The 19,326-nt window shown below is 43.7% G+C and overlaps 2 protein-coding genes across 4 annotated transcripts in view; one reads left to right on the top strand and one right to left on the bottom strand.

The window, feature by feature from the left end:
• Positions 1–7,373, bottom strand: part of si:dkey-34e4.1 (carboxyl-terminal PDZ ligand of neuronal nitric oxide synthase protein) — an 82,044-nt gene extending 74,671 nt beyond the window's left edge. The window contains exon 1 of one of the 2 annotated variants that reach the window (XM_052094755.1): positions 6,972–7,373. In XM_052094755.1, coding sequence (XP_051950715.1) covers positions 6,972–7,076 — 105 coding nt within the window. In that variant the 5' untranslated portion in view covers positions 7,077–7,373. Of the gene's footprint in view, positions 1–6,752; positions 6,850–6,971 lie in introns of those variants that run through there. The other variant, XM_052094763.1, reaches the window with a different exon arrangement.
• A 6,968-nt stretch (positions 7,374–14,341) lies between these two features.
• The window catches only part of ttll11 (tubulin tyrosine ligase-like family, member 11), a 43,865-nt gene continuing 38,880 nt past the window's right edge, over positions 14,342–19,326 (top strand). The window contains exon 1 of one of the 2 annotated variants that reach the window (XM_052107163.1): positions 14,342–14,443. Coding sequence is in view for 1 of the 2 variants with exons in the window: in XM_052107154.1 (XP_051963114.1) it covers positions 15,136–15,627 (492 nt within the window). In the remaining variant the exon portion in view is untranslated. Of the gene's footprint in view, positions 15,628–19,326 lie in introns of both variants that reach the window. The other variant, XM_052107154.1, reaches the window with a different exon arrangement.

Here is a 19,326-nt window from a genome sequence, read left to right as displayed (position 1 = left end):
TGCTCCCGTCTAAGGCCTGCAGAACAACTTCCGCCTGTGTTGGCCGCGGCTATTCCGCCGCCGGCCAAGCTGCATCTGCTCTGCACTCTATGGCCATCCTACAGATCCTCCAAGCGGACCTTCTGCGGGAGTGGGATGAGGAAAGCAGGCATCCAGACATACGTATGCAGACATACGGAGTGCTACGGACCTCGCCCTCCGCACTACCAAAGCTGCAGCCCAAGCTATAGGGAAGTGCATGGCCGCGCTGACTGTGACCGAGAGACATCTGTGGCTAACGCTAGCCGACATGGGAGAAGCAGAGCGCTCTACGTTCCTCAACGCACCGCTCTCTCCATCCGGTCTCTTCGGCTCCGCGGTGAGTGGTATCATTGACCGGTTTTCAGAGGTCCAAAAAGCCACACAAGCCATGAATCTCTTTCTGCCTCGTCGCGCTAGCTCCTCTGCAGGCCGCCCACGTGAGCCTCCTGCACGAGCCTCTTCACAGCGCCCAGCTCAACAAAGCCAGACTTCTCAGCGTCAACAGGGCGGCCGCCCTCGATCGCGCTCAGACAGCCGCCGCAGACTGCCGCCCCCCCGCGGGCCTCGGACTAGAATTGCGCTGAAACCTGAACAACCGAAGTCCTCCTAGCTTTGTTGACAAAACGACGGATCAGTCCCGCTGCGGCCGGACCACCGTCAAAGCTTCGCCCCCTGTCAGTCCCCTTCCTTCAGGCTACTACAGTGGTAGATTCAGCAGCCAACAGGCCGGTTTTAACGCCCGCTTGCCTGCGCTCAAACGCCGTTTTCACGGCGACCCAAATAAATCTGGTAAAGAGCAAGCATGCCATATGTGTAGAAAATGTGCCCACAACCCAGTGTTCACCTCTACACACAAGCATTACACATCCCGTGTTCATACCAGAGAGCAAACATGTCTTATGTGTAGAAAATGTGCCCACAATCCAGTGTTCACCCCTACACACAAGCATTACACATCCCGTGGCCCTATCACGGCACACTCACATAAAGCGGTTACGAACCGCTCCAGTGTTAGGGTTAATAAACGCACCCACGAATCCGTGCGCGCGCCCATTCTCTGGCCGCTCTGTCACACGATCAGCCTTATGTGTAGAAAATGTGCCCACAATCCAGTGTTCACCTCTACACACAAGCATTACACGTTCCGTGTCCCCATCAGAGCACACTCAAAAGCGGTTACGAACCACTCGAGTGTTAGAGTCAATAAATGCGCTCACGAATACGTGCGCGCGCCCATTCTCTGCCCGCTCTGTCACACGGCCAGCAAACACTTCTCTGTATGTAAGTCCCGTGCCCGTGAATATGCTTGCGTATCACTTAACAGACGTGACTCTTTCCCCATTCACCTCAATCGGGAAGTCACTCACAGAACAGCCTGTCCATGCTGTCTGCGAGCAGTCCAGCATAAGCACGGTAAGCGCGCTCACACATTCTGTTCAGCGCGCTGTGTGCGGCAATCAGAGCGATTTGGCCACTCACCCTCTAACATTACGCTTCAAAGCGTGGGAAGATATTCCAGGGATATCCGAATGGGTGTTAAGCACAATAAAACAGGGCTATTTGCTACAGTTCGATCGCCGTCCTCCTCGCTTCAGAGCGCAGCTCGAAACTACTGTGAACACGGAAGCAGCGTGCATGCTTCGTTCAGAAATAGCAAACCTTCTGTGCAAAAGGGCCATAGAGAGAGTGCCGCCTCCCCTGAGCGAGTCGGGGTTTTACAGCCGTTATTTTCTTGTCCCCAAGAAAAACGGCGGCCTCAGACCAATATTAGATCTCAGGGTTTTGAACAAAGCGCTTGCAAAAAGACCATTCAAAATGCTTACAACCAGCAAACTCCTCGCGCATGTGCGCCAGTGGGACTGGTTTATTTCTCTCGATCTGAAAGATGCATACTTTCAGATTCAGATAAATCCCCGTCACAGGCCATTCTTGAGATTCGCCTTCGACGGCCAGGTTTATCAATACACCGTCCTTCCGTTCGGCCTGTCCTTAGCACCCCGTACTTTCACGAAGTGCATGGACGCGGCGCTCGCACCCCTGCGGAGTCAGGGTTTGCGAATTCTGAACTATTTGGACGATTGGCTGATTTTGGCACAATCACATACGGAGCTTCTGTCTCACAGGACAGTTCTCCTCAGTCATCTGAACAGTTTGGGCCTTGCAGTCAATTGGACCAAGAGCTCACTACAGCCCAGTCAGACAATTTCCTTCCTTGGAATAGAACTAGACTCAGTGGCAATGACGGCTCGCTTATCTACACAGCGCGCGCGCCGTGTGCAGCGACTAGCCGCGTCATTTCAGATGAACAGCCTCACACCTCTGAAGAAGTTTCAGAGAGTGCTAGGCTACATGGCCTCAGCCGCAGCAGTACTTCAACTGGGTTTACTGCGCATGCGCCCGCTTCAGCATTGGCTAAACACCCGCGCGTCTCGCCGGGCTTGGGCCACAGGCCGCCAGCCAATCAGAGTGACTCAGACCTGTATTTCAGCTCTGCAGCCCTGGACAGTGGCCGAGTGGTATCAGCGGGGAGTGATGATGGGAGCTGTATCTCGCCGAAAAGTCATCTCGACAGACACGTCCAACATGGGTTGGGGCGCGGTCTGCGAGGGCTCTCCGGTTTTTGGCCTATGGTCAGTTCAGGAAAAGCTCCTTCACATAAATTGTCTGGAAATGATAGCGGTCAAGTACGCGCTCGTGTGCTTCCTCCCGATCATTCAGGGTCACCACGTACTGGTCCGCTCGGACAACAGGTCTGTGGTATCCTATCTAAACCGTCAGGGCGGTGTCAGATCCAGGAACCTCTTCCATCTGACGAAACGCATACTGAGTTGGTCCCAGCGCCACCTGCGCTCGCTGAGGGCGACGCACGTGCCAGGCCACCTGAACGACGGCCCAGACAGACTGTCCAGAGACAATATTCCCCCAGGGGAATGGTCCCTGCACGCTCAAACAGTCCAGACGTTATGGCGCATATTCGGCAGAGCAGAGATAGACCTCTTTGCGTCAGAAGAGAACTCTCACTGCCCAATATTTTTCTCGAAAAGCGAGGACGCGCTGGCCCAGGACTGGCCCAACCGCCCGCTTTACGCCTTCCTCCCGTCTCGCTATTGCCACAGGTAATGCAGAGGATCAGGGAAACGCGTCACTCAGTGCTCCTCATAGCCCCGCACTGGGAGAATCAAACGTAGTTCCCGGAGCTTACGCAGCTGTCACTGACAGCGCCGTGGCCCATCCCAGTGAGAGCAGATCTCCTCTCGCAAGCTCGCGGAACGATCTGGCATCCCCACCCAGAGCGCTGGGCGCTACACGCGTGGGTGATCAACGACTACCCGTCGCTTTGCCAGAAGGAGTAATAAACACCATCATACACGCTAGAGACCCCTCCACGAGAAGACTCTATGCGTCAAAATGGTCTGTGTTTTCAAAATGGTGCACCGACAGAGACCTGGACCCACGGACATGTGGGGTGTCGCCGCTGCTCGTGTTTTTACAAGAGCTGCTGAATAAGGGCAGATCCCCATCCACGCTCAAAGTGTACGTGGCGGCCGTCGCGGCGTTCGCTGAACCCCTGCACGGCCAGTCACAGGGTAAAAACGAGCTGGTCATCCGCTTCCTCAGGGGAGCTAGAAGGATGAACCCTCCGCGCCCCCCATCGGTTCCTATCTGGGACCTTTCTATAGTTCTTGAAGCTATGAAAGCCCCCCCTTTCGAACCGCTTCAATCCGTGGATGTGAAACACCTCTCACTTAAAACCGTTTTTCTAACTGCCCTATCATCAGTTAAACGGGTGGGAGACCTTCACGCGCTATCTGTCAGTGCTGCGTGTCTTGAGTCTGGACCAAGTGACTCCAAGGTCATTTTAAAGCCTAGACATGGCTACGTCCCCAAGGTGGTCGGTACTCCTTTCAGAGCACAGATCATTTCCTTGTCGGCGCTACCAGCATCTGATAGCGAACGCGACGCCAATCTCCTTTGCCCAGTCAGAGCACTGAGATTGTATACTGCACGCTCCGCATCTTTCAGAAGCTCCGAGCAGCTTTTCGTTTCGTTCGGAGGGCGCACCAAAGGTCTCGCCGCCTCGAAACAGACACTGTCCAGATGGATAGTGGACGCTATTGCTGCCGCGTACGCGTCAAAAGACCTACCATGCCCGCTAGGCATTAAGGCTCACTCCACTAGAGGCATGGCCTCCTCGTGGGCATGGTCCAGCGGGATTTCCATTCACGACATATGTGTGGCAGCGGGCTGGGCTTCCCCCCTCCACCTTTGTCAGATTTTACAATCTGGAAGTACCCGCTCTGCAGGCTAAACTGCTAGCGGTTTAATACGCTACAGCTCCCCTGGTGAGCTGCATTAATGGGACACAGTCCACACAGACCGGCACCGCCGCTCTGTCTATGTGCTTATGTACTACACACACACTGGCCCGCGCTCTTGCCGGCCAAATATTAATTCCCCACTCACAAGGGCTCCCCCGGGTCCCCCTTAATTCAATGGGGCTCATGCAGTGGATGCTTGGCACGCACGGCGTTGACAAAGGGTTCCCGTAGCGTAAGCTAGCTTACTCAATACGAGAGAACCTCTCGTAAGAGAACGAATCGGTTACTAACGTAACCTCGGTTCTCTCTAGATGAGGGAACGAGTATTGCATAACCGGCGTGCTCGCGCCACGAGCGATTTTTCGCTTCATTCAATGAAAACCAGGGTTCCAGCCTACGAACTATGCTTATATGCACTCTAGTCACGCCCTTTTAGGCGGGCTTTGATGCAGTGAGCGCGCGGACGCCTCTCATTGGATGCGAGTTCACCCAAGCTCGTCTATAGGCTGCAGCAGTTGCCGCAGAGCAACCAATGAGCTCGCTAGCTAGCCCGCTCAAGGTCTGCAGCTGCCGCACTGCGTTGACAATGGATACAAAATTAAGGATAATTTTTTGGCTTCAATATCTCAGAAAAGATGAATCTTTCCCGTAGCGTAAGCTAGCTTACGCAATACTCGTTCCCTCATCTAGAGAGAACCGAGGTTACGTTAGTAACCGATTCGTTATTTAATGTCTTCCTATGCTAAATTAAACAAGTAGGAGACATGTTTGTATTTAATGTTCTGTTATGTTTGGATTAAGAGTTCCTGTCATATTAAATTTTTTGGGAGGCTACCATTGTGGAGAAGTTTTGAACTAATGTTTAGGTCGAGGTTGGGTACATTGCTATTGAAAAAATTGTGTACATTACTTTTCTTATGAGGAAACTACTGTGGTATCATCGGTATAATGACTGATAAGTCTCAGTAGCACCATACTTGTCATAGAGTACAAAAAGTAATATATAATATGCTTAATAATTGCAATTCTTCAATAATTGAATTAAACATTTTGAAAAAAATATTAAAATGCCAGTGTATAATAGATACCGCTATCTATACAAACTTGCAATGAGAAAATGCATTGTTAAAATTCCATTGTGGTAAAAAAAAAAAGCCATTTAGCAACACTTATATTTTCTCCATTTACTGTAAAACCGTGTTAGACCAAGTTGATCAGTGAACAGCAACATCTATGGGGGTATGATGTGTGCTTCAGACTAATAATTAGCTGAAATAGAGGTTTAGAACTAAGCAACCTGGCATTTGATTTTTCTCTCCCAGACTATTTTTCCAGAGATTACCATACAAGGAAGACACTGAAATGCTCTGCAAATTGTGAAATTAAACACATTTCTGAACATGTGGTCTAAATCTAGATTAGTTGCATGTTTAATAAATGATATAGGGGAATTTATACTTGGTAACTTCTAGGGCCGTCAATTGAGCAGAGAAACTAAATTCGAATTTGTCACAGCATCTTACCTCTAATACCATGTTCACGCATGAGCAATTTAATTAATCTATCTAAAATTTTACAAAATGGTTCTGTTTTGACATCATCCTGTATGACATCCACTGACCACCAACCCAACATTCTTTTTTACAATATGGTTCTAGATCCAGTTTTAGCCAATAAAAATCCCTGGAAGATAATCCTGTATCACAATTTGGAGCTAATATTACTCCGCAATAGGCTTCTGAGTGGCTCTGTTTATAAAGTTTCGTTTTCCTAAAGTTTCGTCACCAGCATTTATGACATTTATGCCATACCCAACTGTATAGTGTTAGTGAATGAAATACCTGAACATTTTTATATTAGGCAAGCACTGTGCTTTTATAAATAAACAGAGTTAACTGGAACCTTAAAATGTGCTGGCTTTCATTAATGAGCACAAATTAAAGATTTAAGTATGCTGAATAGAACATGATGCTGTATCAGACTCATATTCTAGCAGATCTGGTGTAGAATCTTTTATTTTTTTACTATACTATATGGAAAGTTTTGAATAATGAAACATAGATTGAAAAGCATAACACTGGCTTTAAACATCTAGTTCTATACTTGTCTCAAAACCCAGTAATAGCACTTTAGGGGATAACACACCTATGCTGTTAAGAAATGTTGCCTATAGCAGCCAGCTCACTGTTTTGAGATACAACCACTGAATGGGCTTTTATTCGACGAAATGTTAAAAACCCAGTGTCCCTGTTAAATCTAATCGCAGCTTCAAAAGAAACCAGATACCCTCCATAGTTTTAAAGTTCAGTTAAACTACAAATTTAACAATGTCCAGAAAAAAATATTTAGCAATAAAGCCATTGATGGGAAAGTTGTGCCAGACACGTAAAATAGGTTAAACTCTTTGCATACATCTATTCGGTGGCATTTCCATTTGTTTCCCCGTAGCACGGTGTCTGATGTCATCATCGCTTCCATCCAAAACATGATCCTGACAATATGATGTTGATTTTACCCCAGTCACACATGCGATATGACCCATTTCACGTATATTCTCCATATGACCATGAAGTAGCCACAAACAGATTAGTAATAATTGCAGTGGCGAAGATTAAGGATAGTCTTTTTCACCTTTGCTTGGAAGTGTATTCCGTGTTGATACGCTTCCTCATTGTGAAGCGGGACTCTGGAATCCGCCACATCGTCCACCAGGTTGTACCTGTTTCTCCCGTGCATTTTCTTTGGGACCCGTCCGGATGCTCAGCGAGAAATTCTTCTGCAAGTCCCAGAGGTTCAAAACTGCTCCAGTTTAACCAGCCGAAAACATGCCGCGTATACAAAAGAGATGCAATGCGAGGGAGCCCATTGTAGTTGCGTCTACCAGCCCGGGAAAATCTCAATGAAATCACTGAGCGCTTTAGCACAAAAGAAATGGGCTGGGCGCCTCTTTCCCCATATCATCCATCAGTCATCGGTTGCGTTTATTACACAAGTTTGGCTTCAGCTCAAGTGGTTCAAGTGCTTCAGTGAGGGACAGCCCGCTTCTTCTCTCCGAGTTTTTACCCAGAGCTAGTAACACGGTTTGTTTGCATTGCTTTCTCCACGCTGCAATTCACATGGAGCAAAGTTCCGTCACTTGCAAGCTTTAGAACCAACCTCCAAGAAGACTTTGAACCACCGCTTTTAGCATTATAAAGTTCCTTGTAATTCATCTACGAAGAGAACACAACTCGTAGTTCGCGAAAATTCACGTTTACACACACGATAACAATTTTGGTGCCCAGGAGTTGTGTTTGACGCTATTTTTGGAGCTGCCAGTTGTTGTTTTGACGCAACAGCCAGTTTCACCCTATAGCCTTATTTTGTTTTAAACAGTTCTAACAAGACGTTAAATGAATAGTTCACCCAAAAATTAAAATTCCGTCATAATTTATTCATGTCCTAATTAATGCCTTTCCAAAATCAAATTACTTTCTTTTGTGGAACACAAAAGGGGGTATTTTGAAAAATATTTTCATTTTGTCCATGTAGGTCAATTAATTCCAAACTTTTAAGCTCCAAAATAGACACAGAAGCAGCAAAAAAGTAATCCGTTTGACATTGCTGTAAGCACATGGGAGTGTCCTTCTTCACAACCTTATTGAAACCCTAATACAATCACACCAATCCTCTGATTTAGGTGGGCTGTCAGCCTATAGGTGGGTGCTTAGTCACCATTTCTTCAGAATTTTCTTCCTTTAAGACTGCAAACTTCATCTTCATCTTGGAACCCTCTCTGCTTCGCTGTCAATATACATTTACAGCTGACGGAACTTTTCAGAATGATGCAAACAGGATTACTTGTCGCCTGTGCTCAGCACCTGCACTGATAGACTTACCGTTCCAATGTGTGTTCCGGTGAAGATTTCTCCACATCGCCTTTGAAGACGCACTCTGTGAACAGGTTCTTCACTTCAGACGCTCGTTGTTGATCTTCTGAGGGGTCAATCCCTCCGAATATATCATCCTTGCCTGTGCAATATGGACGTGATGATCTTCAGCTATCTATTGGAGCACATGGCCTCATTATGTTTGTGGCTCTGATGATGGGGTTGATGCTGTCACTTGCAGCTTCAGGCAGGTGGCCCATGGAGGATGTCGCTGCCCTTTCCCCAGCGAGGTTGAAGAGCTTGCACATGCCATGGACAAAGGTGTCTTCATGTCCTCACGAGATCGGTTGAAGAGCTCGGTCTTAAGTGGTCCTCTTCAGAAGAGCCAGAAAAGTCTCGCCTGAATTAATGTTTTTTGCAAACAAGCCATCGTCAACGGACCATGGTCCGGATGAGCGCACCATTCATCTCTGAGGTCCACGCAGAGCTCACAAAGACCTGGCTTGCGCCCTACTCTTCGTGCATTCATGTTGGAGGCGCTGCCATCCTCACTAAAGTGGACCACACTGAGGAAAGAGGCTACTCAAAGCTTCCACCGGTGGAACAGGTGTTCTCTTTGGCAATGCCATGGAAGGCTTTTCAGAGCGCTTCACCTTGGCGAAAAAATTAGCACTTCCATTTACTGGCTCTAATTCCAGTCAGTGCCCGGCAAAGAATCCATCTGTCGCTGTCCCAGCGCAGCCGAAAGCTTCTACTGAGCCATTTGTGATGCCATACAAACCGTGGCCCAAGCGTAAGCACACGCCATCTCAGTGCAAACACCACGCAGATGGAAAAGCCTTGGCCAGGCAGCAGAAACATTCCTGACATACAGGTACCCAGCCCTGTGAACAGGAGCTCACCTTTATTCACAGCCTAGAGCTGAAGTAGGATCAAATAAATGTCTCCCCTCTTCCCCAATACTGTTCATTGCAATCTGTGGTCCAACCACAGGATGCACTGGTGTTGCACGCAGAGATTCACAGTCTCCTCGCAACAGACACCATAGAGAGTTTACAGACATTATTTTCTTGTTCCGAAGAAAGACGGCAGGCTTCGGCCCATTCTAGATCACAAAATGTATCGATGTGGCACTCGCCCCATTGAAAATTAGCGGTGTGCGTGTTTTGAATTACCTTAACAATTGGTTATTACTAGCCCAATCAGAGGCATTTCTGAGCAAACACATATACTTGATGCTTTGGCATCTGAAAAATCTGGGTCTCAATGTCAACTGGGCAAAAAGCACACTTTCCCCAGCCAGCAAATCCCCTTTTTAGGATTTTGTCTCGATTCCGTGAGTATGGGTGCGCACCTCACGAAAGAATGCGTACAGACTACTCTTCGGTGTCTGTCTCAGTTCAAAATGGCAAAACATTGCCACTGATGTATTTTCAGAGAATGCTGGTGCAGCATCCGCCATCACACCGTTAGGTCTGTTACTCATAAGTCATCTCCAGTACTGGCTCAAGCAACATATTCCATAACGCACCTGGAGCCACGGGCGTACACGCATCGCAGTGACTCACTGCTGCCTGGCTGCTTTAGCACCATGGATAGCACTGTCCTTCTATCAGCAGGGTGTTATTCTGGGTCAAAGTTTCAGAAGAATAGTGGTGACCACAGATGCGATGTGATGAGGATTTGGGAAATATTCTGTAAAGCAGAAGTTGACCTATTCGCCTCCATTGAGAATGCCCACTGTACCCTTTGGTACTCCATGTCCCAAGTCCCGCTGGCCATGGACGGGCTAGCTCACAAATAGCCGGCGAAACACATGTTTGAATTTCCTTCATTCTATCATCAGCAAATTCTGAGTGGCCCAATCAGTCCTGGTTTTTGGAGATGATAGAAATACTAGATGGCCCTCCTTGGGAAATACCGCTAAGTTGAGGCCTTCTCTCTCAAGCACAAGGCACAATTTGGCATCCTCAGCCAAAGCTGTGGAACCTACATGTGTTGCCTCTGAACAGAGCAAATCAGACAAGCCAAAATTGGCTCAGTTGGTGATGAACACCATTTACAGGCTAGAGCACCGTCCACAAGACGCCTCTATGAACTTAAATGGTGCATGCTTGCAAATTGGGGCTCTTCACATGGTAAAGACCTGGTGAATTGCCCCATAGCTGAGATTTTGACATTCCTTCAAGAGTGACTGGACACTGGTCCAACACTGTCAACGCTCAAGGTTTATATTGCAACTATCTCACCATACTACACCCTGGAGGCTGGTGCATTGATAAGCAAACATAATCTAATCATAAACTTTCTTAGGGGAGCAAGGTGTTTGAACTCCCCTTGCCCTGCTATGGAGCCGACTTGGGACTCACAAACTCCCCGTTCAAGCCGTTGGAATCTGTTGAGCTGCGGATGCTTTCCTTAAAGACCACAATCCTGTTGGTTTTGGCCTAATTTAAACGGGTGGGTAACATGCAGGTGCTGTCGACTGAAAGCTCATGCCTGGAGTTTGGTCCAGATCTGTCAAAAGCCACCATTAAACTTAGAAAAGACTATGTGCTTAAGGACTTATAAATGCCCTTCAGGGCTCAGGTGGTTCATTTGCAAGCCTTCTTTCCCCCACCATTTAATTCAGATGAAGAGTAATCTATGCATAAGTTCGGTGAGGGCATTACATACAAATGTTGAGCGCACCCATCAGTTTAGGCTGTCAGATCAGCTCTTTATTTGTTATGGAGGATGCACAAAAGGAATGTCCTTCTCCAAACAAAGGTTATCTCACTGGATTGTTGATGCAGATTGGGGTGGATTGTCCTATTGGTATCAAAGCGCATTCAACCAGAGGCATGGCCTCTTCATGTGCATGGACAAACAGTGTCCTTACAGGACATATGTTTGGCAGCAGGATGGTCCTTACAAAACCTGATCGCTAGATTTTATAACCTGGATGTGGCTTCCACATTATCACAAGTCATCTCTTTATAGAGCAATTCTTACATTCAAGCGGTTGAGCCCAAGCCCTTAATGCGGATAGGCTATTGACTATAATCAACACCGCCACCTAATTATATGCTGTTGAACTGCCCCTTTAAAAGTCATAAGCACTCCCATAAGAAATAAATATTTTTCAACCATGTTGTGAGAGTAACCATAATAAACCATACTGTGTATATCTATATCAGTGGTTCCCAACCTTTTTTGAACAAACGCCCCCCTGACCTCTTCATGATCCTCTTAATGCCCCCCAAAAAAAAAAAAACACTTCAGAAATACTATTACAGCCAAACAATTGCAACACTGATACCTGAAGCCTGAGTTTTTGGTAAAAAAAAAACTGAAACAGAAGTTTCTTATTGTATTTAAACTACATGTAAAAGCCTCAAGTTGAGTAATATTGTGTTTGGAAAAAATGCAAAAACACATGGATTGTTTGAAAGGTATTGCAAAGGTATTTAGAAATTCAAACAAATTCAGGCTCACACACAATTTTTTTAAGATGAACCAATCACGTGAACAATAACCTAACTAACCTAAATGGCCAATGAAAAAGCAGCGGTCGTTCGCGCACTCAATTAGGCAATATATACTAGGCTTCAAATTTGAATAGCCTACAAACGGTCATTTGATTTCAAATGACGAACAAAGACGACAACAGATCGGCCACCTGAACTGAACCGAAGAAAAAACGACGTCAAAAACAGCCACTTTTTTTTAATTAATTACGGTCATTAGTGTGAGCCCTGAATTATGCGCGTAATTATGTATTCCGCGTTATGTACAGAAAAAGCCGGTGAAAGCGCGCCTCTATTTTGTGCTGAAAATTCTCCTTAAAAGCATGTGTAACTTAGGAAGCAGCTATCCTGGCATATCCTCCTGGTGAAGTGGCAGCAGTAATCCGAGCAAGACAAAGACATAGGCTAAGGAGAACAGCTGAAAAGATTTTTACGCAGGCCGCCTGTTGAGTACCTCTGAGTAACGCCCCCCATTTGTGCCTGAGCGCCCCCCTCTCTGCTGCCTCGTTCACACCTCCCCCCAACACTGTCCAAACGCCCCCTAGAGGGCGGTACCGCCCCTGTTGAGAAACGCTGATCTATATGGTTCTAAAAGATCTGAGACTACATTAATTTCCATCTGGCGTCCGCCACGTGGGAATATTTATTTGACCTCGGGCCTGTGGCTACTTGTGAATATCTCTATTTAGTGTTTTAACTCTGGAAGTGTGATGCCACGTAGTGTGGCGTAATTGGCTATGTCGATTGAACTGAATCGAAAGGGAACGTCTCCGATACACATGTAAACTCAGTTCCCTGAGATGAAGAGAACGAGACATTGCAAAAGCTGGCCGCACTTCTACTTCAGATTTTCATAATACGAGTGACTCACTCTGTCTCTCAGTCAGAAAATTCTGAAGAAATGGTGACTAAGTGCCCACTTATATAGGCCGACTGCACGCCTAAAAGGGCGGGGCTCATACACCATTGCAAATTAGAGGATCGATGTGATTATAAAAGGGTTTCAACAAGGTTGAGAAGGACACTCCTCATAATGCTAACAGCAATATCTTGTTCCCTTCATCTCAGGGAACCAAGGTTACATGTGTAACCGATGACATTTTAGGTTGTACAAGATGGTTACAATAACGTTTCCCTAATATTCTCTTAACTTCTTTATTTCTAGAATCTTTCTGTATCTATGCTGCAAACTTAATAATCAGACAATCCTGGATAAATTATTTATTTTAATTAATTATAATTTTTGTATAATCATTCAAATCAATTAAATGTTTTACTGTGCTAATGTCATTCATTGATGTCTATCAAATTCTCAGCAAAGTTTATGAAAAACAATCAAATATTTGATTTAAAAAACTATTTAAAATGTAAATGAAAATAAAACCTACAAATAACCATTAGAAACTATCTGTATTCTCTAAGGTTGTCCCCACCTCCCAGCAGCATTCTGGGAAGGTTTTGTTTATGGTTATACAAATAAAACCTAAACATTTCCGTAAGAGAATGTTCTGTATATAGTTCTCTTTAGGTTGCCCCATAAAACCTCCCAGCAATATTCTGGTAAGATTATATGTTTATAAAATAAAATCTAATAATAACCAATAGAGAACATTCTGTACAAGTAATTTTAAATTTGTCTCAATAAAACCTCCCTACAGCATTCTGAGAAGGTTAGTTTATAGTTTGAAATATTACCTAAAGTGAATATTCCTAGAACGGTAAGAATTGGTTCCCCCAAAAAATAACCAATTGGGAACCATATGCTAACGTTTGGGTAACGTTCTGTGTCTGCTGGTCTCCTCATTCCACGGAAGAAAGTCAAATGATTTTGGGATGGCATAAGGGTGAGTAAAAGATGACATAATATTTTATTTTTGAGTGAACTGTTCCTTAAATATCGTGGAACAGACATTTAAAACACACAATATGGCCAACTACAGTATGTTGTGTAGAAAACAAGAGGAGTGATACAAACAAGGAAATGTTACAGCACTCTTGGACGCTGCTTGTTCAAGTAAATTAGAACATTGTTTTTCATTGTAAAACGTTTGAAGCGTTGCAAGCGCCAAGCTCTACTATCTCTTATAGAGAGATTCCTCGTGTGGACGTTACAGACGAAACACCCAATGAGAGCGGGAGTACTCTTTACTGACACAAGTGCTCCCTCTGTTGCATCAGATAAGCAAGTATCATTATCGGTGACCATACTTGACCACACTCGGAAAAGTATAGACTTATCACAAAAGTAATTTTAAACGATATAATTAATTAATTATATAATTTATATGTAAGTGGCCATAACATATCAGCGACTGAGATTTACATAACCATTTACATGTCATAACTATTTTGAATGGATTTTTCCCCCCTATTTTTTTCTTCTTTTTAAAGTGTTAACAGATATTATGACCGTAATCATCAATCAAAGCCAAATCTGATGGCCAGCTGGGATAAGAGGAAATGGTCACTAGGTTCTCAGCATTCTAGTCACAGATTTTTACGCTTTGCGTATGTCCTGAGTCCAGCGCAAATGCTGCTATGTGCCTCGACGGCTTCCGTCAGTTGCGTTGTCAACAGTACCAAAACACCAGTGCTGCTGCATCAGCAGTGACCAGGAGCTTTACTTCTTTCTCTCAGCGCTCTCCTTCAGCTGACAGCTCATCAAACATGCCTGTCCTGCTGCAAAAACTCTTCCACGATTCGTCCGTGTTTTAGCAAACAGCAGGTAAACAGAACGCACGGATGTTTTTATTTGGAGATCCAGTGCTCGTTTGAAAAAAAAAACTGTGCGTAACAGCAAGGCAACAGTCCCGTCTCCAAATTAGTCAGACGTTCCCTCACCGGCACTTTTAAATCGACCGAGTGAGCTATACGTACAGAGGGGTGATGCGTACAGCCGTGGTCTGCACTAGTTTTCACCATATGCTGTTATATGTGACATTAGTTGAGAGTCTCAATAATATAAAAATGGGATAAATTAAAATACGTATGATTTTCCTTTGCAGCCTTTAGTGTTATTATCTCCTGTTAGTCATTAGCGCCCTCCCTTAAAGCTGAGGCAGGATAGGACACTGGACAGCTCTTGCGCCTGGAGCCACTCCTGTCCTGTTAGATTACAATCAGAGACATTAAGCACATTGTAGTGATGTACGATCTGTCAGTGCTACAAAGGTCTCTAATGTTTAGGTCTAATTTTATGTCATGGAGCCAATATCCGGGTGTCTTCACACTAGCTCCATAGTCGGACATTTAAAAACCTTGCTATCTTTGCAGAATGTTTTTTTTATTTTTTTTTGTGCTTTACTTTTGACAGCACCAGCTGGTGCTTGTTAGCTCCTCGTGCTAGTAGATATTCAGCATTCTAGATGAGATAGCAAACCATTATATTAATGTTAGAGGTCAACACACGATCACACTATGAGCGATCACTTTGAGAAAGTGAAGATTCAGCTCCAGCAGATTAAGGCGTCCAGAGAGGCGGTGGAGACGGAGGCCGCAGCCGAGGAGGAGCAGCTGTCCCCGGCCTCCGTGTCTCCAGTCACCGCTGATGTCTCGTTCGCTGATCGTAAAAGTGGCGGAAGAAGTCGGAGTAAAACTAGGAGCAAAGCAGACGGTCAAACACAACAAGTGTCGGATCTGATAAAGCCAGATCCTTTAGGACTGTGCCGTGTTTGCAATGAGCCAGATCTTCAAATTATAGGGACGGGAAGGATATTAAGGGGTAACACGGCGACAAATGGTCACGTTGAGTCATGCCAGACACAGAGGGATGGGAAATGTGAGCGTCATGGTAAAGAGGATGGGAGCAAAGTGGCCAAAAAGAGGAGACCCGTGACGGTGGACATTTCCAAAGCCAAGACATCGCTAGTAGCGCTGAAACTTAGCATCAGACAACTGAAGTGGAAAGAGGTGAGAGCAGAGCACCCCCCTGGGAACACGGGAATAACTTTTGACTTTATCACACCTGTTATTCAGTTTAATCAAATATAGCAGCATTCAGTTAGGGGATGCACCCTCCTTGCCTTTGTCAGGTTATACTTGGTTATTTGTTACTTTTAAGAAATTTAAAGGGATAGTTCAATCAAATATGAACAATTCTCTCATCCTTTACTCACCCTCATGCCATCCCAGATGTGTATAACTTTCTGTCTTCTGCTGAACTGCTGAAAAGTATCTCAGGTCTGTAGGTCCTTACAATCCAAATTAATGTTGTCCAGGAATTTGAAGGTCCATAAAGCACATGAGGGAGCATAAAATTGATACATCAGTGGTCAAATCAATATTTCAAGAAGCAATTTGATAGGTGTGGGTGAGTAACCGACCCATATTTTAGGCCTTTGGTTTTTTTTAACTATAAATCTCCACTTTCACATTCTTCTTGTTTTGTTTTTGACGATTTGCATTCTTCGTGCATATCGCCACCTACTGGGCAGGGAGGATAATTTATAGTATTTATTTAAAAAAAATTAAATAGTGATCTGTTTCTTACCCACACCTGTCATATCTATGTATGGACCTACTGGGAGCTGAGCTATTCTTCTAAAAATCTTCCTTTGTGTTCAGCAGAAGAAATTAAGTCATACACATGAAGGTGAGTAAATGATGATGGAATTTTCATTTATGGATGAATTATTCCTTTAAAAGTAGGCCATTACTTTTTTAAACCATCACCCTGTATAAGTCTATGACGCAGAATAACACACCACAACTATGTGTGTACCATGGGTGTTTCCGTTCTTTGTACAATTACTGTCCAAGAGACAACATCAGTTTTTTTTGTTAAAGTGAACTGCTCAAATAGGCACCACAGGGTTCCCAAAGTTATGGAAATTTCTATAGTAAATATATAAATTATTTGTCCCACTTTATATTAGGTATCTTTAACTACTTTGGACTAACATTAAAGCTACACTATGCAACTTTTGGCCCTCTAGCATTTAAAAAATCAAACTGTGTCTTGCGGAAGAACATGGTTCTTGGAAGAACATGGTTCTATGGTTCGAGGCACTAGTGTACACTGGATACAGGACATCTTATCAGAGCGAATGGACAAATAAATAACGAAAGAAAGGAAAAGATGGATATCTGAAAACATGTATTCTGAGCAGATAAGTGCCATATCTTATGCTGTTGTTTTGCCTTATTGGAAACATTGATGTTTTGAAATGAATTACATTACAACAGGTAGTCAACGTTCGTTAACATTAGACACAATGATTGCTAGTCTGATAAGGTCAAATGTTGTAAATTCAATTCAAGACTCACATGTCCTAGGCAAGCCTAGGACTAAAGGAATTATTTATATAAATTATTATAAAGAAAAATAATATTGTGTGTGTGATTACACAACTATACATAAACCATATCAATAAAATATCTTACCTGTTGAGAAAGAAAAAACCCATCACTGGGTCGCTTTATATCCTTTCAGGTCTCTGAGTTGTTGCCACGCTGATGTTGATTTGGGTTTTACTACGGACTCTGTCACTTTACGTTTTTGCTTTTAGACTCTGCTCTGTTTGGGTTCTCTCTATTTTTTTTTACAACCAATGATTCCATGGAGGTTTGCCATTTTGAATGATCCATGGTAAATTTTTTGTCGTTTGATGTGACAACAAACGATCAGGTTCACGCTACTTCCACACACACACGCTACAGTTGCCGGAGCTTATTTTCTCTGTGTAAGGATATGACGTCAACACACATGGGCGAATTATGTATTTATAAAATTTTCCTTGAGATCCATCCCAACAGTTCTAAAATATAAATCATTATTATACACGGGCGGCCAAAAGTTTAGAATAATGTACAGATTTTTGGAAGGAAATTGGTACTTTAATTCACCAAAGTGGCATTCAACTGATCACAAAGTAAGGACATTACTGGTATAAAAAAACAAAAAACAGCACCATCACTATTTGATAATTTTTTGAGGCCCAATTTCCAGCAGCCATCACCCCAACACCTTATCCTTGAGTAATCATGCTAAGTTGCTAATTTGGTACTAGAAAATCACTTGCCATTATATCAAACACAGTTTAAAGCTTTTTGCTTTGTTAAATTAAGCTTAACATTGTCTTTGTGTTTGTTTTTGAGTTGCCACTTTATGCAATAGACTGGCATGTCAATATTAGGTCAAAAACCGCTTTCTCTAGAAACTCGTCAGTTAATCATTGTTTTGAGGAATGAAGGCTATACAGTGCTTGAAATTGCCAAAAAAATTAAGCTTTCTTACAAAGGTGTACACTATAGTTTTCAAAGACAAAGGACAACTGGCTCTAACAAGGACAGAAAGAGATGTGGAAGGCCAGATGTACAACTAAACCAGAGGATAAGTACAACAGTACTAATAAGTACAACTAGTTAAGAAATAGACACCACACATGTCCTCAGCTGACAGCTTCATTGAATTCTACCTGCTCAACACCAGTTTCATGTACAACAGTAGAGAGAAGACTCAGGGGTGCTGGCCTTATGGGAAGAATTGCAAAGAGAAAGCCACTTTTGAAACAGAAAAAAAAGAAATGTTAGAGTTGGCAAAGAAACACAGACATGGGACAACAGATTATTGGAAAAGAGTGTTATGGATCTTAACCCCATTGAGCTTTTGTGGAATCAGCTAGACTGTAAGGTGCGTGAGAAGTGCCCGACAAGACAATGGCAAGTGCTACAGGAAGTGTGGAGTGAGATGTCACCTGAGTATCTGGACAAACTAACAGCTAGAATGCCAAGGTGTCCTTGCTGCACATGGAGGATTTTTTGATGAGAATTCTTTGAAGCCGTTTAAGAAGGTCTGTAAAAACTTTTTCAAATTGTAATAGTAATTTTTCACATTATTAATGTCCTGACTATACATTGTGATCAGTTGAATGCCACTTTGGTGAATAAAAGTACCAATTTCTTTCCATAAGAGCAAAGTATGTACATTGTCCCAACATTTTGGCTGCCAGTGTAGGTTTATCAAAGTGTATATGGGTAATGACATGGTTTGGAAGATAGATTTTTGTTTATTTTATAAACAAAAATTTTGTTATTTTTTTTAACAAAGAAACAAGTTACATAGTGTAGCTTTACATTGCATACAATATAATATACTTGTTGTCTAACTACATTTTGTTCTGCAAAATTCTCACAATATTCATAATTGGTGCTACTGAGTTTGAGGTGGTGTAGGTCTAGGAGTAGGGTTAGGGGTAACTGTTGGAGATAAGGGTTAAGATTGGGGTAGGGTTAGGTTTAGGATTAATGGTAAGATTATCAATGTAACTACAGATGTAATTAAATGCAGGTACTTTAAATGTAAGAACAATGCAACAGGAGGTATATAATAAGTACAATGTATCAAATGCTAAAGTACATAGAAGATAAATCCACCTAATATAAAGTACATTTTCTGCTCTAAATTTCATTTTGTTCTTGTTTAGAGGAAAAACTTGCTCTCAAGCCGTATTAATGTCAGTTTTTTTGAATCTGAGCCAGTACACAAAAATAATCTGAATGCTTAATTAACGATTGGTCCATTTTAAATGTATTTGTTAAAAAAGAAAAATTCTAGGACTAGAATCCAAATCCTCCTGTTCCTGCATAGAAGTTGATGATCCCTGATCT

The sequence above is a fragment of the Xyrauchen texanus genome, chromosome 3 (assembly GCF_025860055.1).
Source record: "Xyrauchen texanus isolate HMW12.3.18 chromosome 3, RBS_HiC_50CHRs, whole genome shotgun sequence".
NCBI lineage: Eukaryota > Metazoa > Chordata > Actinopteri > Cypriniformes > Catostomidae > Xyrauchen > Xyrauchen texanus.
The sequence above is the reverse complement of the archived record's forward strand: the minus strand, read 5'-3'. Positions and strand labels throughout refer to the sequence as shown.